This window comes from Orcinus orca, chromosome 6 (genome assembly GCF_937001465.1).
Source record: "Orcinus orca chromosome 6, mOrcOrc1.1, whole genome shotgun sequence".
Taxonomy (NCBI): Eukaryota; Metazoa; Chordata; class Mammalia; order Artiodactyla; family Delphinidae; genus Orcinus; species Orcinus orca.
This window is the reverse complement of record NC_064564.1, coordinates 66544137-66568899: the sequence shown is the minus strand read 5'-3', so window position 1 is coordinate 66568899 and position 24763 is coordinate 66544137. Positions and strand designations below refer to the sequence as shown.

General features: G+C 40.3%; 1 protein-coding gene across 1 annotated transcript in view; it reads right to left on the bottom strand.

Annotated features, from left to right (window-relative positions):
* The window catches only part of GLIS3 (GLIS family zinc finger 3), a 375244-nt gene that overhangs the window by 47232 nt on the left and 303249 nt on the right, over positions 1-24763 (bottom strand). The window contains exons 6-7 of the mRNA XM_049711314.1: positions 19687-19828; positions 723-891 (exon numbers count right to left, since the gene is read on the bottom strand). Coding sequence (XP_049567271.1) covers positions 723-891; positions 19687-19828 — 311 coding nt within the window. The remainder of the gene's footprint in view (positions 1-722; positions 892-19686; positions 19829-24763) is intronic.

Sequence of the window (24763 nt, the reverse complement as noted above, 5' to 3'; positions counted from 1 at the left end):
AAATCAAAGATTCAAGACTTTTACTCCTGTTGCCTATTCAACCCATTATTTTGTCTACCAAATGCCTACTATTCCAGGATTGCATAGGGGTGCCCACAAGAACTTTTTCCCGTGGATGTCTAGGTCAATTCAAGCCAGATGACAAGTGGAGAGGAGAATGAAAGAAGTAGCATGCTGTCCACACCACTGGAGGGCTGGGCAGTCCAAAGACAGGGACCGAAGTGTCAAGATTGAAAAATTTTCTCCCAGAAACTCTTTATGAGGGTAGTATCAACATAAAGTATTCAGTGAACAGCCCCTTTCTGGTAGTGCGCATAAAATCCTGTGCCCTTTTATGCTATATTCTTAAGACAACACCACTGATCTATGTGCTGAAGGTACCATCTTACATCTGGAAAGCATGTCAACCTGTAGGGACATTACCTTAAAATTGAGTCCCTGAAACAAACTGAGGAATGACAGGAACATTCTGATGCATTTCCCCAGCATCAGACACTTCAGTGGGCTATTGCCAGTATCTTTATTTTTTTTCCCATGGAAAATAAAACAGATAATGAGATATTCGGTTCACGTGTTTTGTGCATGTACCTTTAAAATGTCACCTTTGGGTAATTCAACCCACCAATGGATTATTAATAAACTTCAGCAACTGTCAAAGCTCTTCTTGGTGGAGGGAGGTTTGGCGGTGCCACCTATTAGAAGAGAGAGACGGATGGCCTTACCTCTCAGCTCCCGCGTCCGCAGCTGTGGGTGCAGGTAACTGGGAGGAGGGGTTGCGGGAGCTCCCCTGTACATTATGTCCCGGAGAAGGGTGACTGACAGGATGTGAGGTTGGCATGGCCCCAGCAGCTGTCCCGCTTCGGCCTGAATGATTGCTGGAGAAAACTGAAGCTGAAATCAAGGGAGAACAAGCATCAGACTGCGCCCCAAAGGAAGCACGCACTCTTTAAATACTGAAGGCTGACAGCAAGCACATTTTAGGGGCTTGTTTGTTTTTCTCTTTGGTGGTTTTAAGGGAACAGTTCTCCCCTTATTGGATATACACAGCTTTTGTGTTTATGGTGGAACAGGTTCCCCGGATAATGTGCCTTTACTGCTGTCTGAGGAGTCCATGTTCAGCTCGCTCCAGGCTGACATTCACGGTTCGTCTCATAAAAGCTGCCTTGCCCGGCAAGTTCCCTGTCTGGACACTGTATAATTAGCCAATCTTGTAATGTCTGCACCTGGGCGAAGGTCTCTGTATTAGCACTTTTCAGTCACAGGGGAGGACAGTCAGGTAACAGAATATGCGGTCTGCTGACCCAGAAGGATACAACACAGGCCTTCTTCCTCTTCTCCGTGCTGCAGTGAGGCGCTGTGGGTCATGCCCAGTCTCCGTGTCACTGCTAAATCAATGTAATGAGAACAGAGCTTCCCCTGATCCTAGTACCAATGCAGCATCCTACATTCTTTTAACTTCAGAGTCTAACCGACCCTGGGCATTTCCCAACGGTGTGATGGATAAATGTACTTAGTCTTCAGCAAACATGACTCCTCTCCCAACACCACAAAATATGGAAAAGGGGCCTCAAAAACTGCTCTCGGATCTTCTCCCGCTGTTGTCTATTATGACACAGAGTGTGAGTTACAGCCTCGTTGTTGGGGGCAGCCTAGCCTTTGAGAACTATATGTGACCTCAAACTTAAATATGTGCCCATTTAGATCGGCTAATTGGTACCATGTCACAGAAGAAACTGGGGCTTGTCACTTTCGGAGTCTATCACTATCAGAGAAGCTCTCTCAGTGCCTGGATCTACTCAGCAGACGTCTCATTATGCTGCAATCATACCAGCATCATTATGCTGACTCTCTTTAACTTCCTTCTCTATACAAAGCTATGCCAAGCTTTATACCCATCTTTGCTCTTTTTGAACTTACTCTACTGATATCAAAGAATAAATGGATTTTTAAAAAATTTAAAAAAACAGGTTCAGGATTAAGAAAAAGAAGCCACATAATCAAAGAGATTTGAAGGTTTAAAAGTTCAGGGAGCTGTATTTTTAGACCAGCACCACTTTTCTCCAACCTCTCCAGGATAGAGTTAATACCCCCAAATGACCCAGCCCCTGAAAGCTTAATCCAATGGAACAAGAGTTCAAGTACTTAAAGGAACGTGTGAAGAAGCAGAATTATCATCTTCGCGCTCAAAAAGCTACTGATAGGAGTGTGATCTCATTTGAAGGTTTTGTTTTTGGTAAGTCAGCATTGTGTCAGGTTAACTCTTGTCCTTAGACGCCTGCATCCTCCACAGTCTTCCAAGTCCTGAAGAGGTGGTGAGACTAGGAAATGCTTACCAGCTCAAAAGGGCAATGCAGAGCTTCTGCTGTGTGTCAGCCTCCAGAAAAGTTGCACATTTGCAGACTCGCTAGAGTCACCTTATGGATCACTACCTCATTTATGCTCAGCTTGCTCAAGCAACCACACTCTGCTTGTATTCCAAATAATAATTTTACCCACGGGAGAAGGCTGTTTGGATTGACTGCAGCAACAGTTTCAATACGGTGTTTGTCAGCATGAAGCTTGGTGTTTTATACACTATTCCAAAAACTAATGGAATAATAAGAAGGTCACAGAGACACTGTGGAAACACAGCTAACTTTTTTCTGCCTTAATGTAGAAACGTGAGCTCTCCTATTTATGTTGTTGTAGTTGCTGAATGCACCCATCACTTAGTATCCGCTGGAGGTATTTTTGTATATATGTGTGTGTGTTTTTCACAAAGAAGTGCTGCCTTGCTGTTTACAACCCATGAGCAACAGAGAAACTTGGTGTACACACTCCATGCTCTGCTCTATGCTTCAATAGAAAATGTGCTGCTTCCCAAAGGCCTACATTAGCTATATTAGCCGTGTTTTTGCATTAGTTGCAAAGAAATAGGCTGGGAAATTTGGTATTGTGTGCAGCCTGCCACACACTGAAAGTTAGGCCTGGTTAAGGTCCTCTCCTTCAGCCCGCTTACTAGCCAGGACCAACCATCCATCGTCATGCATCCATCCATCTATCCTCCAACCATTAATTTTTAAATTCAATATTTATTTGGTGCCTACTACATGCTAGCCACTCTACAATATGTGTGCCCCTGTCCTTGCGGAGGTTGCAGGTGAATGAGGGGAACAGACCTCTATAAATCCTTATACCAAAATACTGAGACTTACTAGTATAGAACATCAAACGGTGTTCAACGCTGGCCAAATCAGACAACTGACCACACCTCAAATATGTCATGGCAATTTACGCTATTACGTTTTTGCCTGTAATGTCCTCTACCTTTCTGTACTTATTTTAATATTTTTGCTGTGTGTGCAGAGTTACTTGCGTTCTTCTCATTCCTCTCTCAGCAGCCAATTATTCCACAAATATTTACGGAGTACCTACCATCTGGCAGACACTGAGCCAGGTTCTGGGATAGACTAGTGAACCAGACACCCTTGGTGCCTACTGTCTCCAACACGTCATTCATGTTTGTCAACACGTCATTCATGTTTGTTGAGTAAACAAAGACGAACACAATCTAAATGTCACTGGAGTCCGTCTTGGGCTCCGTGAGTAGGACAAGGACAGAAAGGAACATTTATCCACCAACTCCTGTTCCCCGCTGGTAAAGGGTGTCACTTCTCTCACACTTCCAAGTAGGCACATGCACCAAAGTGGCTAAAGGTTCTCAGAGATGTCCAAGGCCAGGGCATCAGAGAAGCCTGGGGACAGAAAGCCAGTGCAGTTGAGGGGATGCTGCCAAGTTATGCCTGGTTGCCATAGCAATGGCCGCTGGTAGGAACACGTGGTGAAGGGGATGTGATGTGGGACATAAGAGGTGTGTGGTTTAGGGCCGGAGGCTCAGAAACATGCCCTCCAGCTGTGGTGAGGTCACGTGTTGACTGACCAACAGTCAAACACACATCTACAGCCCTTCCTTCCACTGCTACAGCCAGTGAATGACACTGGAACAGGCAGAGACCCTTTGACTGCAGACCCCACAAGAGGAAGAAAGGGAGGCTTTAGGGTTCAATTTAAAGTATATAAAAAATGTGTATGAAACAGTTTCTTACGTAGGGTGTAAGAAATTACCTGTCAGCAAAATGAAGCCTGGGACTTGCCTCTATATTCTAACAAATGGGATGAGAAATGTAAGACAAATTCTCTTCTGGTTAGATAACCTAGAAGACGCTTATAATTTAGTGTCTACACAGAGCACTTTGCATGCAGAGTCCAGGGCAATGTTTGTGGATGTTGCCTGGGACCAATATAATGACCAGAGATTCAGAGGAAGTAACAATAGAGCATGGCTTTCCAACATTCATCCAACTCCCATCTCACATATCCTTCGTATAAAATGGACAAAACTCTGGAGTCAGGTATCAGTGGCTTCAGTAGGATTGCCTTTGACCTCTACCAAAGATCCACATTTCTTAGAAACTGCCACTATGGCACAGGAAATGCCTCTTACTTACACTGACTTCTAGGAACTTCCAGCTATCAAAGTCATACATCCAGGATTCTATCTTACTATAGTCTAAGGATATTCATTCATTCAAACACAATTTTCCAGCCCTTACTCTGTACCAGGCAGGCGCTAGTCTCTTAATGTTTGAAGTCAAATACCTGAGACCTTCACACAGACCCGCCCACCACAACAAAAACTTACAAATACTTACAGATGCTTAGGCTTTGCCAAGTGATTTTTTTAACCTCAGGAAGAAAATCTCCATGTCAGAGTGCAAGTGTAAGGTCATTCACAAAAGGAAAAATTTCCTTCCAAGTGATTTTCCAAACTCCACTAATGGGGCATACAATGAGGCTTATCAGTCAAAGCATAAGGAGGAGAACTGAACCCTCAGCATCTAGGGCAACATTAACAAAGCTGTCGTGATCAAATCAGGCAGCACACACAGGCTACCTACGGGGGCGGCCTTCATTGTCTATGTCACCTCAGGGGTCACTGCTGATCTCAAGGCGGGAAGAGGGCTTTTAGGTGAGCCTCTAGACTGCACTGATGACTGGCAGCTGGAAGAACTGATTAGGCACGGCGGAGCAACATATTGGAAATTCTTATTGCTTTTGTGATTAAGAGATGGTGGACTCCCCAAGGAAATAAAAGCTTGGTCTTGAGATGAATTTGTGAGCCCTACTTCCAGCAGAGGACCAGGAGCTGGCCTCCCTGCTGCTTTAGTCTTTCTTTCTCTCTGGGGCTTAGCTCACTACAGTCCCTCATCCCATCTCCTTATAGAGGTAGGTGGAGGTGACTCAGTTGGGCTTTTTAATTTTGACAAAGCAGCATCTGTTGATCTGTGTGGTCCCCAGATGCCATCTCACCAGCTACTGGGACCAGGGCATTCTAGTCTCGAGCCTTTAACTGGCTCAGGTTAGTTTGCGTTAACAGGCAGCACTCTCTCTACCCAAATGAAAACAATTAATCTATATATCTAATGGGTGTGGACAGGGCACCCTTGGGGACACTTCAGCTGTCATGTATTCACTGTGTGACTAGAGAAAGGCAAGGAGTTTTTCAGGCAAGGAAACTTCCTGAAATGAAGTCTACTTGTCTCAGGCCCATCCCCAGAGACAGGGAAGGCTACCATAGGCATTGTTTCATGACTATGTTTTCATCGTTTTAGAGGGCAGGGAAGAAGACCTCCCTTGTCAGGCTGAGGTATATTAAAAACAGTCAACTGGAGGGTATATTTCTGTTCAAAACTGTATGGGCAGCTAGAATCCTGCTTCTCCAGCTTTAATTTGCAAACAATTCACCAGGGTAAAATATTGATTCTGATTCACTAGGTCCTGGAGGCAGCAAGTGCTGAGATTCTGAATTTCTATCAAATTCCCAAAATCCCAGGCAATGCTGGGGTTGCTGGTTTGGGGACTGCACTTTGAGCAGTAGGTGTTGGACCATATCTCTGCTGTATTTCATCTTCTTGCCTGCCCCATGCCCCAGATTCAATAGATGACATTTATTTAGTACTTTGCAAACCTTTCTCCAGTTTACTATTGAGGAAATTGAGGCCTAATCAGGTTCTTGATTAGGTTACCTGGCGTATGTAGGTCTTGTGGCTGGTAAGTAGTGGACCTGGAATTCAAACTTGGGAGACCTGATTTCAGATCATGTGCCTCTAACCATCACACTATATTGCCTCTCAAATGGAAGATGGATGCAAAAACAAAGGCATAAGAGTGTTGATACCGTATCAGAACCCTTGCATACTCCACTTGTAAAGGCTGCTTGGAGTCACTAGGCACTCCTCCCCCACCACACACAAAGCACACGGGTAGTTTTAACCACCAAAATGCTGGTTAGGATCCAAAAAGTAGATTCCCATTTTTGCTTCTATCCACCCTAAAAGTACTAAAGTGACCTCAACGTGGCTGAAATTTTCCAGCTCTGAAAATTAACTCAAGCAAGAAATTAACTGAATTATTTGGTTTGGAAAACAAACAGCTGGTAGGAGATGGGCTTTTTCTGAAATAAAGATTTCAGATGCTTGTCAGGAGCATGTCGATCCACTGGTGGGAAAGAAGGAAGGCAGGGAGGGGTTCTTCACGAGCAATCAGATATATGCACCTGTTACCACAAGCGAGCACGATGTTGATGTCGTGGGCTGAAAGGCCACTGCCTCTGTCAATAATGCACGAAGAAGAGAAGTACTGGACAGATCTGTTGCCACCTGGCAGTTACAGTAAATATGCTTTCAGAGTCATTTATGATTACTTGAAAAGCCATGGTGTTGCACTTCATAGAGGGCCTGCTCTCATAGGACAAGGGGAACCAATATTATCCATAGATTGTGAATTCACTTATAATCAGTGCCAGAGTTGGGACACAGAGGAATGACATTTAATGCTTGGTGGCTGGTACATGGGAAGAGGTATGGGCTCACTACTCATCTCTTGGGCATTATTTCCAGGGTCTGGGCACAGATGGGTAAACTAATCAATGAAATCAGGCTAAGTCGGCTTTCACAGAGATATTAAAAAAGAATTAGAGGCCCCATTCAAATGGTGAGCTCAATCTTGTCTCTGTCTTTCCTCCTCAAGGCTCCCTCCAGGAGAAATTTGAACCTAGGAAGGATTCAGGAAATGACTGAATTGTAATGAAAATTTTAGCTACTTTGGCCTACCAGAAATTGGGCACTCAGGAGCGATAGTGTCAGGGTGGTTATTAAAGGAACAAAGAGTACACACTGGGAGTCAGATGGACCTAGGTTTGAAAATGAGCTTTACCAATTACTAGCAATGTGTCTTGGGCAAGTCACTTAACCTAAGCTCAGTTTCTTCATCTTAAATGAGGATAATACCTCACAGGATGGCGAGGAGGATTATACAATATATAGGAAACACTTAGCATAGTGTTAAGTATGTCTGGACCATGGTTAAGGGCTCGACAAACCATTGTTGCTATTCCTTGCCTATTTACATTATTGTAATTATTCCTATAATTAACAGGATGGAGAAGACAAAGGCATGTTGCTCCAAAATGGTAAATCTCCAATAAAGAATGGCTTCTTACCTAAAGATGCATGTAAATATAAACTGTGAACTAGAGTCATTTTAAAATGCAAAAGAGCATATACATCGTACTCTCTAATAATAAGCATTTTTTGTTCAACTTTTCTAATGCAAGTTGGTATAAAGTGTTCAGGGCCTGTGAAAGAATCCTCATAGGGTTAAAATGCTGTACTTTATTTTACATGAGTAATACACACCTTTGAGTTACAACCCATAATGCGTTTCAGTTTAAAAGATAAGTCATTTTCAAGCATGACTGCACTTCGTTAAGGAGCGAAAATGGGCTGTTACTAAAATGTCAACACAATTGTCCCCCTTGAAGCTTAGTTTATCTTGAAGTATTTTTACATTTTCAGCACTTCTTTGTGTTTGTTTCTCCAACAGCATAAAGATCCAGCCGTGGTTAATTTTCAGAATTCAAAAAAGACTTCCCTTCAGTCATTCTGAAGAAAATGACCAACACGGGGCGGGGGGTGGGGGTTGGTGACTGGAGTTTTGGTCCTCAATAATGAAAACTTGTGTCCCAATACCTTCTGCAGTTCTTTGTATTTCACCATGAAACCATTCAGTTGCACTGTTGTTCAGTGGAAAATGCTCTCATGACCTAAATCCACAAACCAGAGAGTTTTCTAGCAAGGATAAGGTCCCGGTACGGGCACTTGGAAGGCTGAATTTGAGGTTAATTGGAGAATGGGAGAGAGATGGCAGCTAATCCTTGCCTGCTCGCTATGAGCAGAAGGGGCTAGTTCCTCTTTTTCTTTCCTCCTAATGTCTGGGCACTTCCCCCCTCTTCTCTTTCTCCATCAGGAAGGGTATCATTCCATATTCCATCTGTATTAGGAAAAAGAAGCTTCTTAAGGGTTTGCCCTGTCAGCTCTCTAATCTTTCCCTTCTCCTTGAGGCATGAATAATTTTAACATTGCCAATCCCTAAAAATCTATTCTTTCTGCCTGTCTTTTTTTTCTCCCACTTTGCAGGGTAGAGTATCATTATCCAGCAGCCCTGATAAGAGGATAATGAAACAATCCCTCCTCAACCGGATCGGGTGGCTGTCAGAGTAAAGTGACACTACCTGTACATCCTTGACATGCTACCCCAAGCTAATTGATGGCAAACAATGGTAACTGTCACCTGTGCACTAAGACAAAGAAAACATACTCATGTCACCTGATGGGAGAGCTACCTGGCAACCGATAAACAAATGTGTTAGGGAGATGTCCTATTAAGGTAAGAGAGGGTACATCTCTGAAGAACGTGCCTATTAACTCTGAGCTTAAGAGTGCTGCTGTTCACTGGGGAACAGAAATAAACACGGTAAAATGAAAGTTTATTGATGTCTGGACAGTTACATGAATATTCAGGTTCTCTTACAAATAGATATTCCCACATGAGCTCCAAACATCTATGTAGGCTGCTCAATTACATTTCCACATCATGCAGCTGGATTTATAGCCAGGAAAGAAGTTATTAGTGTTTGGAAGAGGATACATGCTTACATGCCTGTCTGGAATACATGGCAACACAACTAGAAGATAATGGCTGACATCATGCATGTAAATGCCAAAGGTTACCATCAAACATTCTGAAACACCAGGTGTAATTAACTTCATGTTAGGAAAAGCTTCTAAAACATCTGCATTTCAGAACAAAGACAGTTAGCTACAAGTAGAATGGCATCACCTGGCAGCTGTCTCAAATTCTCTGGGACCAGCATTTCACGCAGCCCTCTTGGGTCTTTCCAGACAATGCATGACATATCTAACCTCAAATCTCATACCTTAGCTTTCTTTCCTTCACTTCCCAACCTACACACTTATTCGCTCGCAGAGAGTTAGTTATAGAGAAAGTCATTAAAATAATTTGAACCAGCAAACAACTCAGACTACTCTGAAAAAAATCCAGTATTGCATCTGTGTGTTATGTTATCCCATTCTGAGCAGAGTAGGAGAGCAGAAAGAAAGAAGAAAGATGGAGCAGGAATGGACAACCATTCCTGGAAGTTCTTACAGGAATGTTCCTCATCTCTTTTTTTGGAAATAAAGTCCGACTCAGTCAAAAAACCAGAAATTTTAGTAAAAAAACATACTGGGTTCTCCAACTCCTCATTATTCATCCCTTAGCTATCTCCTACCTGTATCATGTTAACCACAAAAGATGTTTCCTCCCTTTTAGATACTGCTGAGACAACTCCACCCACTCTAATTTCATGTGACTTCTGAAAACATTTCACAGAGAAGGCTTTCTGGAAACAGATTTTTACCACCAATAGCCAACCCAATTTTTAATGCAATATTCTTTCAGCCAACTCAAGAGCTGATTTACCAACTCTGAACTCTCCCAGCACACCTCTCCCTTTCCTAGCTCTGTACAATGGAGTTACATTGCCCTTTTGGGGAACTGTGCTCTAGCGGGAAACCGAAGCCTGCAATTACCACTAACCCTGGGAAAACCTCCATAGATGAAGAATTTGATTTGCTTGTGACTCCAGAGAAACCCTTCCCTCTTTTTTCACACTTTGCCCATGAAGTGGACACTCTTCCCATTTTTGTCTTCAGATACTCAGTATTTCTTCCTAGTTTACTTTCAAGATAGACTCTGATAAGTCATTTACATATTTTCCTGAATTTATGCCCACATACAACTTTTCTCAAGGAATTTAAAGGCTTTTCTCTACCTGTGGAATGGACAGTTCAGTCTTCAGTTACATGAACTTCAAGCATCTTTGTTGCTGGTAGAAAGTTATTTTTGAGGAAGTAAGCATCTTTCCTGTTGGAAAGTGACCACATGGGTTCCTAAAGTTCAATATTTCAACTGCTTTTTTTTTTTTTTTTTTTTTTTTTTTGCGGTACGCGGGCCTCTCACTGTTGTGGCCTCTCCCGTTGCGGAGCACAGACTCCGGAGGCCCAGGCTCAGCGGCCATGGCTCACGGGCCCAGCCGCTCCGCGGCATGTGGGATCTTCCCAGACCGGGGCACGAACCCGTGTCCCCTGCATCGGCAGGCGGACTCTCAACCACTGCGCCACCAGGGAAGCCCAATATTTCAACTTTTTGCTTTTCTCCTGGACATTAACATATATCTACAACAGACCTGGATTTTAGACAACATAATCCTGGATATTCAAGGGTTTGAGACTTTTCTCTTTTTAGGAAAAATAGACCTGGGTAGAATTAAACTATGACTGCTTCCTCTCATTGCTCTGTCACCCTTGGGCTCATCAGAACCAGAACCACATCTTGCCTATCTTCTGGAAGCTTCTCCCTAAGGGGAAGCCACAACACTGAGGGCTTACACCTTCCCACCATGGCCCAGGCTGCATCTGAAGGTGTTTGCTTGCAACGTGAGGACTTTACTGCTGATAATTCCGTTTGAAAGCCAATACAGTCAGGGTTCCACAGAATGCCCAAGGGAGGACTAGGAATGCTAGGCAATAGGCAGTACAAGTAGTCTGGATCCCTTCAACTAAAACAGCTCTGCTGTGATCTGTTTTAAGCACTGGGCCTTATAAAAATCTCTGCAAACCCATGGACTAGAAAACTAAAATATTTGTTACATCTAAAATATTACAGGGATCAACAAAACCTTATGTACTAGAAGATTTTTAAAACAAAATATGATTAAATACATGGAAGCCAGGGACTTCCCTGGTGATCTAGTGGGTAACACTCTGCGCTCCCAGTGCAGGGGGCCTGGGTTGGATCCCTGGTTGGGGAACTAGATCCCGCATGCATGCCACAACTAAAGATCCCACATGCCACAACTAAGACCTGGCACAGCCAAAATAATATGTAAATAAATAAATATTTTAAGAAAATACATGGAAGCCATAAGCTTCCTTGATCTCTCTCAGTAATTGATGAATGTCCCAGATGTAAATATAAAGCAGTGGTTGGCAAACCTTTTCCATAAGGGGCCAGACAGTAAATATTTTAGGCTTTGCAGGCAAGAGGCAATGTCCTCAATTCTTTGAGCAACTGTTCTCACTTAAAGGCTAAAAATCTTTTCTACATTTTACATTTAAAAATCTTAAAACCCTCCTTAACTCTCAGGCCATGCAAAAACAGGCCTAATTCTCACAATTCGTGAGAATGGAATCAGTAACCTTACCACCATTTTACAAAGAGGAAAGGTAATCTCCCCAAACTAAACATTCAGTGAGTGGAGAGGCAGGATTGGGGCTCAGATTTAGCCCCACGTTCTTTCTGTCATAGCACACTGGCCTATTAATTACAAAAACAAACAAAAAACGGTGTTATATTTGAATACACAAACACTGGTACCCATCAAAACAGAATTTGGACTTTGTGATTCTGGGTGCATTGCCACCCAAGTGAATCAGTGGGCTTCTGATTCCAGTTTGTTTTTCTCTAGAGACCTACAGTAGAATTTAAAAAATGCTATGTGTAAAAAAAAAACAATAATAAATAAATAAAAAAAATAAAAAATGCTATGTGAACTACTGGGAAAATTACTGAAATATAAAATATAAAGGACTGTATTTTAGTTTTCTTTTATTCTACTAAATGATGCTTATTAAATTTACAATTTGTTTAGGCTTCCATATTTTCCCCATTCCTTAAACAATGGGAGTGGTGGGTAATTTTTGGCACCTGTTTCCTATCTGCTTTGCAGAGTCATAATATATATTTTTCTAGTATTTGGATAAAAGTAATAATATTAACTATAGATGCTGAACACTTACTGTGTACTAGGCACTGTTCTGAGCACTCTGTATGTCATTTAATGTATGTCAGATCAGTAACTTATCTCAGTAAGAGGGAAATAAATTTGACTTAGAGGAAGAAGTAACATTTCCACTTATAAATGTTCTATTTGAGCATAGATTGGCTACACAGTGATCAGGGGGCTTGTACAAAATGTGGCCAGTAATGTGACTTAAGAAAAGAGATGCTAAATATTGCCTATCCTTACTCTTCTGTAGATATGACCCCCAACTGTCTTAGTACTTCAGAATTATGGAACCTAGATCATTATTTACCAATTGCAAAATCTTCTGGGGCAGCTGATGCAATTCATTTTCATGAAGTGTGTCCATTTCTCAGAAAACTTGATAAGCATCCCTGTGAACCTGTCTGAGGAGCAAACCCTTATGCACGCTGATGAGAATTTATCCCCTTTTCTTTTCAATAATGAATACAGTTGACCCTTGAACAATGCAGGTGTTAATTCATGTATAACTTATAGTTGGCCCTCAGTATCCGCAGTCATCTCCGCAGTTCCTCCACATCCAAGAATTCAACCAACCACACACTGTGTAGTATGGCAGTATTTACTATTTTAAAATGTCCATGTATAAATGCAGCAACACAGTTTGAACCCACATTGTTCAAGGGTCAACTGGGTAGTTTACTTTCTGCAGTCTCTCCTATAACGTGGGAATAGACCTTTTATTAAATCCCCAGAGAAAGGTTCCATGAAGATTATAAATCCCCGGCTTTTTAAGATGTGGCTAGGTGTTAACAGATCTTTAGGGTAGGACTCAGCTCTGAAATCAGTGATGATGAGAGTCAGAGCAGAAGCCAGATGTAAGCAGCTAAGTTCACTAAGAGAGAACAGGATTGGAGTCCAAGAAGCTAAACTCAGGTAGCAACTAGAAACAATGTCATGAAAGTGAGGCTAGAGCAGCCTTGAAACTTAGGTAGGAAAATTAAGACCCCAAGGAGGCAGCTGTAACTTCTGATGGATCAATGCCTACTGTTAGAGAAGCGTTAATGGTTCAAGACATGGCCAGGGCACCTGAAAGGAGCAGGTAATCCTCTGACGACATTGAGGAAGACACTATAAAAGTCAGTCTTCGGAGTCAGTGCTGTTGGTGGCCTGGAATGGGTCAATTCCGCAAAATCCTCTTTATACAATGCCTGCAGTATGCTCCCTTATTACTGTTAACAGCAAAACATGACAAGTAATATTGAAGCTAATGCAGTAATGTCCTTCACTTTAGAGTTTTATGCTATTCCTAACATTCATTTTCAGTGCTCATACAAATGTAAAAAATGAACTTTCACTGTGGCCACAAACACCTTGAAAATGTCCAGTTTCTTTTTTGTTTATTCTCCACATGAAAGAGACATAACTACCTCTATCCCTCTTTTCTTGGAGCAGAAAGTCAGAACTTTGGACCCAGAAGTTTGGCCCATAACTTCCTAATCACAAAAGCTACTAGCTCCTCGGTCCACAAATTCTATCCTGAATTCTATCTTGCCATCTGTCTGCTTCCTAAGACCTGCTTGGGGTACACTTCAAAGTAGATCCAACCTTTCCTTCCCACACCCCATCTGAGCGTCAACAAAATAACATAAACTGAGAGAAAGGAGAAATACTGTATAAAGACAAGGAAGACTTTGCCCAGGGAGAACACAACTATAATCATCCAGCTTCACTACCTTCCTCTCCTCCTCCATAAGGTGTGGAATTGTGTTTGCTCACCCACAAAAATATTTTTACAGCAAAAACTTGTACATACTATATAACTGAGTAATTCAGCTTAATCTTGTGTGAAAAACTAAAATGAATACAAGGGAATAAGTGGATATGGAAAACTGAAGCACCAAATTAGGCGGCCTGTAAACATACAAAGTCACTCACATTAGCTGCATACATACAAATGTGCCCTGTGCTGGCTGGGAATCAGAATTTAATTTTCTTTAACTATAGATGCTGAACACTTACTTGGTTATAGTTGGGTGGTTATAAGATCTTATTCTTAACCAAAATATGAGCAGTGCCATTATAACTCTGGTGTGGGCGGACACGCTTAATATCAATCTATAGGGTCACTATAATAAGAAACAGAAATATATACTGCAGGGCATTTTGCTCCCCACTATTTGATTCTGTTTTATTATCTTTGTAATTATTTAATTGTAAGTACCAGAGCAGCATTATTCCATTTATCATTATAAATATATAGCATATCAGCAATATCATAAAATTCCCTTTTGTGGACAGAGTTCCATCATGCTGTTTTCACGTGATAAATTTGCTTCATCTTTAAATACTTCTTTTTTTGTTTCAGCTTCACTGAGGTATAACCGACATATAAAATTGTAAGATATTTAAAGTGTACATCATGGTGATTTGCTATATGTATTCATTGGGAAAGGATTCCCCCCATCTAGTTAATTAGGGGCAATTCTTATTTTAACTCCACCAGTCAAAGTTCGGATCATGTTTTGCTAAAAGTCACATCCCCACACTTTATGATCCCGGAGCAATGGTTTACAAAGTGTGGTCCCTGGACCAGCAACACCCAGTGTCACCTGAGAACTTGTTAGAAATACCTGGCAAAAAGTTCAAATACTGTGACTCACTCAGACCTACTGAATCAGAAATTCTGGGGGTGGGGCCCAGCAGCCTATTCTCATAAGTCTTTCAGGCGACATAATGCATACTAAAGGATGGGCTCAGGGGCAGGGAGGGCTAAGTCTATAGGTTAAAGCTATCAGTGCCTACAACAGAGAAGGATGAGGCTTGCTCCTACCCTCACGGATCCAATGCAATCTGTGGACAAACCACAGACACAAGAGACGTTACAAAAACAATGCAAGATTTTGAAAGCAGTTCAAGGCAACATCAAAGAGACTTGACAATGACTTTATTGCCAAATGTTTCCCTTTAAATCCTTTCTGTAACCCCAGTATCTGCCTCCTTCTTGGTGTTGGCCCATTAGTGTTGGTCCAACACCGATTCCAAATTGTTCTGTCCCTTTTTCACCTCTTGTGAATTCTAAACAAAGCAGTGCTTTTGAAAATAATGCAATTAATAACTATTGCATTTTTTACAGTGCACTATGCCCTCTTAAGGACTTTTACATAGATCATGTTATTCGATCTTCACAATTCTCCTATAAAGTTTAACCTATTGGGAAATTTGTGTGCCAATTTAGAACCTTCTAATAAAGTCCCTGAATTAACAACCACTTTTTGAGAGTAGACTATATGAGGCACATTTATATGAAACTATTTCTAGCCCCTGAAACTCTGCAAGCTGTCCCAAGATAGCAAATATACTCAACTCAAGAATGTAGAAAATGCATTAAAACATATACCATGCATTAAAATGAAACATTAGCTATTACATTAAAATGAAACATTAACTATTTCTTGAAGTATGCTAAATACTGTATGAAACATTACATTAAAATGAAACTATTTCTTGAAGTATGCTAAATATTGTATGGATTTAATACAGTGCTATATATTAAAAAAGTGATGATATTGTAAAAAAATAAGTGATGATATTGTAAGAGAGAAGCTTTCATTTTCCAGTAACGAGGTGAAGGGAAGGGAATGACAATACAGTCATCCCTCAGTATCCTTGGGGGATTGGTTCCAGGAGCCCCATGCAAATACCAAAATGCTTGGATGCTGAAGTCCCTCTGTATCCTTGAGTTCTGCATCTGAAGATACGGAGGACCGACTATTACACGGCTTCAAAAATTCCTGTCCTAAACAAGTCTTTGATTTTTTTCTACAATGCCCTATGATATCTGAACATAACACATTTTTTTCTCCTGAAAAATCTAGTTACATTCAAAATTGGGATAATTCAATAGGACTTATAAGCTCTAAAACATCATTATTTTATAACCCGATAGAAGTGGTAACAATAAAATCCCCCCATTCTTGCAGATTTCCTTGTTCCAGTTGCATTAGCTCTTCACCTCATGGGTGGTTTCTGTGGGACTCAAATATCTCAACCATACTGGCCTCTATGATGTCTTCATGGCTAAGGGCATTTGCAAAGGCCATGTTTTATTGAGTCTGTAGTACAGTTTCAGTTTGGAGGGAGATGTAATTTTTATGATCACCCATGGGACAGAAATTCTTCCCCAGAGCACGCTTTGTTACTGAATGGACTCTCTGCCAAGACCAGGCACTGGTCCAGGCTGCCCATGATATTGCAGACTCACTAATTATAGGCTTATCCACTTTATTAGCGCATCGAGGGTGCTGATGAGAAGATCTACACAGGCATTTAGGCTTGAGTGTGGCATTCACACCTTGATCTACTGGCTATGAAATACTCCTCCCTCAGATTACCAGATAAATCACCTAAATTTACAGGCTGGCCTGGGGCATTATCTATCTGGGTTACAGAACTTCTGAACAAAAACACAGAAAATATAAGTGAGCCAACCTTGAGAATTACTCATCACTGCCCTGGCCTCCCTGTTAGATCACAAAATTACTCTCAGGTTAACCCAGGAGCGGTGGTGGGGAGCCCTGGGTTTTTCAGAATAGTAGATAAGTAAACACCTCAATTTAAAATCTTCCTCAGTGTGACCTCAAGTAATATTTGGCTGCTTTAACCTGGGGCACTATTTTCTTCCAAAGAAATAAAAGTCTTTTCGTGCAATCCTTTCCAGTCAAACTCTGTCTTATCAACTGAAAAGTTTGCTTCAATAAGGGAAGCCAATATGTTAGGAGACTTGCAAGACTTGTATGTGTCAGAACTGCCATCTTCCCTGTTCACCTTAATGCTCTGCAAACTATTCCTACCTTGGAATCTTACAAATCACTGTCTCCTAGCCACTAAAAATTTCCATTTCGAAACCATGACTTCTTCAAACCACAAGTCCCCAGTCCTTGTGGCTTCTAAAAAAATCATGATATTCATGCTAAACTATTTTTGATCCTTTGCACCCATATACACTCAACAAGTTTCCATCAAAATATTTTTATGATAAATCAATTTACTAGCACTTATAGGTATAAGTTCTTGACAATCTTTAAACAAATATTTTCTTGATTTTGTATAATAGAATTTTAAGGGAACGACTCCAAATTCTTTTTGCCATTTAGCCAACTCTTAATCTTCATCAAATTACCTTAACACTTCAGATTTTACATTTAACTAATTGATGAACAGCTTCCTTTTCTTTCGGTATTTTTTGCTGTTTAGTTTCTTTCCATCAATCTTTAGCACAGGTCTGAAACTGGTGTGAACATGCACTGCTGGTAACTGCATTTCTAGAACTATAAAAGGAAGGCTGAAAATTTTTGTTTTAGTTTCACTGCCTTGTTCTGCTCTGTTTGTTGCCTACTCAGCAAAACAGAGAACATAATCAACTAAAAAAAAAAAAAAAAGTCAAGAGCAAAGAAAGTAAAATAGAGCCTGAAGGAAGCAGGAATAAAGAAAGAAGCAGGCCAGATAAACTTTCATACTTAAAAGCTAACTAGAGAAGTAAAATTCTAGGAACAAAGTTAAGCAAGATGGCCACCTGCCTGTTTCCAATATTCCCAGAGCCACAGAAAATTCGAGTCAATGTGAAGATGCTCTGTTGACGCCGTGGTAACCTAGGCTCCTCGTCTGCTCTGGCAGCTCGCCTGCCACAGTTAGAGGCTCAAAGCTAACAGCTTGTTTTGAAGATCAAATGCAGAAAAGCATCATGAACAAAAAGAGGAATTCTGTCTGGAATGACAAAGCCGTTTCAAACTAAACCTCTTAAAAAAACTTAAACAATACTACCAGACACCCAAAAGCACATATCAAGACGAATGTGACTCCTAAGTTTTGAAAGTGAGCCATATACTGTATGCCACATACAGCAAAGGTACTAATGCTTCTCATAGACAAAGATACCATGGCTTCCCAAATCCATTTCCAAGAAGTTTAAATGCAACAAGACCAGCCCATCACCATATTTTTTTATATTGGATGTTGGATCATTTTTCAATCAATTCTGGTTAGCTCTTACTCTCTAATTGCTGGGTTCCAGCTATTTATAATAGTAAGATCATGGATTTATGGACTAAATAAGTAGGGAAATGCCCTAAAGGCTGTTTTAAACTGATTGCTAATTTAATGTGCTAGAATAAATGTTCACATATCAAATGTTTGGCAAATCAAACAGACATATGTACAAACAAAAGCTAGTCACACTTTTTCATGTATATATCTAATATAAAATATTTGGGTGCTGGTAACATTGTACTTTGGCATATTTCATGTGTTATGTGTACCTGCACCCAAAGTCTCTGTCAGATTTGGTCAGCCTTTCAAATAAGTTTTAATCTAATCTCCTATGGTCTCAAAAAGCTGAGGCTTTGTTTTCTCCAAGAATAAGTACCCAAAGCAATTGATAAAGGGCTACCAACACTGGGACAACATTAAGGATGTCTTGATGACTCTGACCCCCTTGAAATATTTGCTTAATGCCTTTTCCCCTGCATTTGGATCAGCTGAGAACTGTGAAGTTTAAAAAGTTATACAAGCTTGTCTTTCTCCTATTCCACTGTTATGCATCAGTAAATTCTTCATTCTTTACGGCTTATTAGGAGTTTTAAAAAGAAAAAGCAATCTGCTGCCAAAACCTGGCTCTGGAACCAGATGGAGTGGGAGAAGAATTTGTAATTCACAGAAAACAGAAAATTCCCATTGTCTGGAATGTGGAGCTGGTGGGACTTTTGCTTTCATGTTCATAGCATGACAGTAAGAGCTTTCCATATATGAGGATGACTAACCAATCATGTTTGCGCAAGTATATCACCATTATAGAGAGTAGAAAATGCACACAAATCCAGGCTAAGAAAGTAAATGAAAAAAATAACATCCTTATTGCATATTAATCCTTTCTCATTTTTCACTGCATACATAACATTTTTCTAGATGTAGAGTCATCTATTATTCAAACCTAGGCAGAAGGAAGCTATTCTGGGAGTGCCACCCCAACCCTACTCCCCCAGTGGTTGACAAACATTAATGGACATTCTTACAAGTTGATTTACTGATGTGAAATTTTTTCTTAGAGACCTGGGGCTTCCTTTTACAATGCAAAGACAACAATGACTGTTCCATAAGGGAAAACATTTCCTTTGAGTCTAAATCAAATTAATAAATTTAAGATACCTGGGAGGGTTGGGTACACTGAACTTTTGGCAGACGTCCAGAACCTAAAGAGTTAATGCATTATTTTACTTTGTTTCTTTATGAGAAAAAACAGTCTGCTGCCAAACCCAGCTCAGGAATCAAATGCGGAGGACAGGAGGGGGATAATTTGCAGTCTACTGATAAAGTGAAATACAGATGATCTTAGAAGCATTTTTATGTGTGCATTTCCATTAACAAAAGTGAAGGGCCTAGAGAAGGGTAGTTGATGTGGTTGGGTCTGCCTTTGCTGACATTACCTGGATAGAGGTCAGGCCCGGGCCCTGGGGAGCATCCCACCGCCCTATCGGCAGCATCTCGTGGGGAAGTGGCGGGCTGCAGGGGCTGCACGGTGAGGCAATCTGTGAGCAGGTCAGGATGGAGCTCTGCACTGGACCGCAGCTAAGAGAAGGAGAAAACAGAAGACAGATGGAAAAGGAAGGCGATTCCTTGGAATACTTTTCTGGAAAGTCTATCATGCTGTAAGGCTCAGGCAATTCAGTCCACAAATATTTATCAAGCAACAACTACAGGTTAGGCATGGGACTTACAGAGTCAATAAAAGGGTCAGCTTTCTAATTCTAATAACACCTGGCAGGTGTTTCAGGAAAAATGTGGCTAGAGGCAGATTTTACTTCAGTCCTTGATATTTCCACTTCTGGGAACCCAACTTCCTATTATATTTTCTTTCATTTGCTCTGTATCCTATCAGAACTTGTAGTGATAACAAAAACAAACTCACGTGCATTTAGTCTGTATTGTAAAGTGCGCTTTTTCTTTTAGTTTTTTTATTTTATTTTGTTATACAGCAGGTTCTTGTTAGTTACCTATTTTATACATATTAGTGTATATATGTCAATCCCAATCTCACAATTCATCCCACCACCACTTCCCCCTCCGTAAAGTGCTTTTAAAATACAGAGATACTATCATGAAAATATCTTAGAGATAATTAAGAATGTCCATTGAGATTTGATACCTGTAGATTTTACATGAGAGGAAAATACACAAATTAAATTTTAAAATATTATGGAACATGGTAACAAGAAAAAGCAAAGTCATTACAAGCAACAAACTATCTCAACAGTAGGTCACATTAAAAAATTAGACTTCATTTTATCACAATAACAAAATTAATTCTTTGTATATTAAAGAGCCATAAAAATGGCAGAATAAAGTACGGGTGCAAAGTTATCTAATTTCTTTATGAAAAAGAATTTTATAAGTGTAATTTGAATTGAAAAAAATCACAATGGAATATTTAGTTACATAAAAATACCAAACTTCTGTTTGTCTAAAAACATAATATCTTCAAAAAATGTAGAAATCTATTTCTTACAGATATTGCAAATAGTTACCTTCAGTGTTTAAAGAGAACATATAAATTGATTTTGTCTTCATCAAGATAAAACCAACCCTTTAGATACAGGGCTTGAGTCTCATTCAACAATTATTTATTGAGCATTAGACGCTCCTCTAGACTCTAGAGATACTGTCTTATGGAACTTATACCCTAGAGGGGATGCAGATGATGAACAGTAAAATAAATGCCATAGCAGATGGTGATAAATGCTATAGAGAAGAGTGACTCAGAGAAGGGAGACAGTGAGTAGGGATGAGGGATGGCAACCTGACACAGGGGGATCAGAGAAAGTCTGTTGGAGATGGCACTGGTAAAAAGCCTTGATAGAAGTGAGGGAGTGAGTCCTGCAGACATATGGGGGAAGAACCTGTTGCTCTGTGGTGTGCCTGGATTATCTGAGGGATAGTAAGGCAGAAGTGGAGGGAGTCTGGGGCTTGGAGTTGAGAAACAGAAAAAAGCCGAGATGTAAGTGGGGGAGAGAGGGAGCAAATTTAGTGTCCCTCTCTGTCTTCCTCCCAGATGAGTAGACCAGAAAAGGGCCTTCCAGATCATTTAAAGATCCTAAACATTCCCTAGTCCAGGAATTATCAAATGAGTGAGGAGGGAGGCACACAGCAGAATCTCCTAGGAGGGGACTGACTCACTATGCAGCCCTTGACATGAACAAAAATTTTTAAAAAGGAGAAATAGAAATGAAAATAAACATAATGTTTGGCACAATTGTAAAGAAATGCAATGCTAAACTTTTTTTAAAAACTTATCTATTTTACATTTGGTAATGTATATATGTCCATGCTATTCTCTCCGTCTGCATCTTTATTCCTGTCCTGCCCCTAGGTTCTTCAGAACCTTTTTTTTTTTTTTAGATTCCATATGTATGTGTTAGCATACGGTATTTACTTTTCTCTTTCTGACTCACTTCACTTTGTATGACAGAGTCTAGGTCCATCCACCTCACTAGTGGGAAGCAGCTGCAATGCACAGGGAGATCAGCTCAGTGCTTTGTGACCACCTAGAGGGGTGGGATAGGGAGTGTGGGAGGGAGACGCAAGAGGGAGGGAATATGGGTATATATGTATACGTATAGCGGATTCACTTTGTTATACAGCAGAAACTAACACACCATTGTAAAGCAGTTATACTCCAATAAAAATGTTAAAATAAATAAATAAATATTCTACATATTAAAAAAAGAAGAACTTATCAAATTATCCAACACTTTAAAAAAGAAGTAGTTGTAGTGAAGGTAGAGTGAGAGAAGCATTCTTAAACACTGTTGGGTGGAGTGTATACTGTTTCAAACTCTCCAAATGGTACTCAGGAATATTTTTTTCAAGGCCCATAATTGAAATCATTTGTTCTTAGAATTCGCCTTAAGGAAATAGCCAGAAAGGTGAAGGAAGATTTATACCCAGTGCTCTAGTTTGATATATAGCGTTATTGTTACATTAATTTGATGGAATATTATACAACCATTAAAATGATGTTCATGAATATAAAAGCAAAACACAAAATTATGTATACAAAATGATAACAATTACATTAAAACAAAGACAAAATACTGTAAGGAAATGTAATCCAATATTAAAAGTGATTTTTGTTCTTAGCAGCAATATCATGAATTGATTTCCTCTGTTTTCTTTTTATCCTTTCCTCTGCTTTCCAAATTTTCTACATTCCAATGACATGTTGGAGCTGGCTTGCACCAATCCAAGAATACCAATTGTGTGTACTTTTTCCAAACTTTACTTGCAGTGATGTCATATTGATAGCTTGAAATTGGTCATGGTGATAGCATTTACACATTTATGGAAATTGACAAATGCTACAAACTGGGGCTTTTTCATCTGGAAAGCTGGTTGTTAAACACTACGAGCACACCACCAACAATGACTCTGATCAGAAAGAGAAACATACACACAGGTACAAAACAACAGTAAGTTACTATTTAGAGAGCAGTATTTCTTGGAACTGAAAAAGCTTCATGAAGAGACAAACACATGTCCAGGTCTTAGTCCAAGAATATGAAAAGGGCACAGTGACCCTAAGTATAGGGAAGAAGCGTTTAACACATGTCGTGAACAAGACATAATTTCCTCAGCTTAGCCATATTGGAATGTCTGACCAAGACTATCTGAGTTAATGCCTAACCCTCTCAGGGGCTTTGGAAGGTATGTTTGTTATTTTGGTACTAACCTAACACATGCCACGTAAGAAAAACTAGAAAAAAATCAAGGCTTAGAATGAGTTCTGGTGATCACTTTTAATTTATCTTTCATCGTTAAAATGTGATCTGGGGCCCACATGTTCTACTAAGAGTAGACATGAACATCTCTCTGCTTTCTATTACCAACTATTCTAGGGTTTTACAGATATGAGTACTGATGAGGTCTTTCTAAGGCATTTCACAGCCATGGTTACTCCTGGATCCAAAGGCAGGCAATTCTTCCTTAGCTGTGACAAGTATTCATGTGTTCCAAGAGTGTGATTCCATACAGCTTTGTGGTGAGAGTTAATTTGGTTTTCTCTGGGACTAGACATGGTTCTAGAAAGTGCTTCTTAAATTAAGTAAGCCTTGAGGACCTTTTTTTTTGCAGAAGGTCCTCAAGCACCTTATGCAAAATTTCCGAAGGAGGGCCATATGCGTAGAAATGCAGTAATGATATGCAAATTTAGTATCCCTCTCTCCCTCCCAGATTATTAGACCAGGAAAAGGCCCTCCAGATCATTTAAGGCTCTTAAACATTCTCTAGTCCAGGAATTGTCAAATGGGTGAAGCAGGAGGCACACAGCAGAATCTCCTGGGAGGGATATCTTTCAATATACTATGGTTTTATATTTGGAGTAAGAAACCCAATTATTTATATAAAACAACATCTTCTTAGCTCCTAGGAATATAAAAAAGAAAGAGGAAAGTTCTTCAACGGGGATGGTCTCTAATTGTGGTTCTCAAACCTGGACATGCATCAGAATCACCTGCAGGCTCCAATGCACAGCTAATGATCCATTGGGTCTGCAGTTCATTTCTGGAAAGTTCCCAGGTCATGATAATGCTGTTATCTGGGAACCACACTTTGGAACCACTAAGAATCCTGATGAGAAGATTCTCTAAGAATCCTGATTATAGAAGAGCTGAGATTTTTCTGGTTATGAGAAGAGGAAATGAATTGTAGAAATAAGGAATTACAAAAGCCAAATTGTCCTTATGACATGAACCTCATGTAACCATTTCTTATTATGTCTCCCTTCAGACCTCATAATAATAAATGGTTACATGAAGTTCATTTCTTAAGAACAATTTGGATTTTTATCCTTTCACAGGGATAAAAAAGGTTAAAAAATGTCAATCCATTTTAATACCTGCCCTTAGAGGACAACAAGGACTTGCCCTTTATGGAGCCTTTACTGCTCTTTATAGAAAGAAATGGAATTTGAACAACCACTCCCCCTGCCCCACTCATCAGTTCATCTATTTTAAGGGGCTGTTGTGTTGCACAACACCAGGGATGTTTATTCATATTGCAATCTATGTGAATGGCACCCCTGGAGTCGTTCAACTCAGCTGCCCTAACCACACCCTATCAGTTCTTGAGTAGCACCGCCCTTCTTTATCTTTCTCTTTCATTCACTGAATTAGTATTTCTTGGGCCTCAACCATATGCCAGACACTGTTCTAGGGGCTTGAAATACATTCGTAATCAAAACACACAAAGATCCCTACTGAGAAGTCTATATTCTAGAGGAGGGAGTAAACAGTAAATAAATGAACTAAATAAGTAAGTTGTATAGAAGGTGGTAAGTGCTATGGAAAAAAAGAAAAAAGGAGAAGGGTAGGTGGGATTGTTAGGTTGGGGAGAACTGTGATCTTGTTGAGAAGAGACTCAAGCAAAGACTTGAAGAAACTGAGGAAATTAGCTAAGTACATATCAAGGGGAAGAGAGTTCTAGAATTAAGAGGCCAGCGAGGCTGGAGTG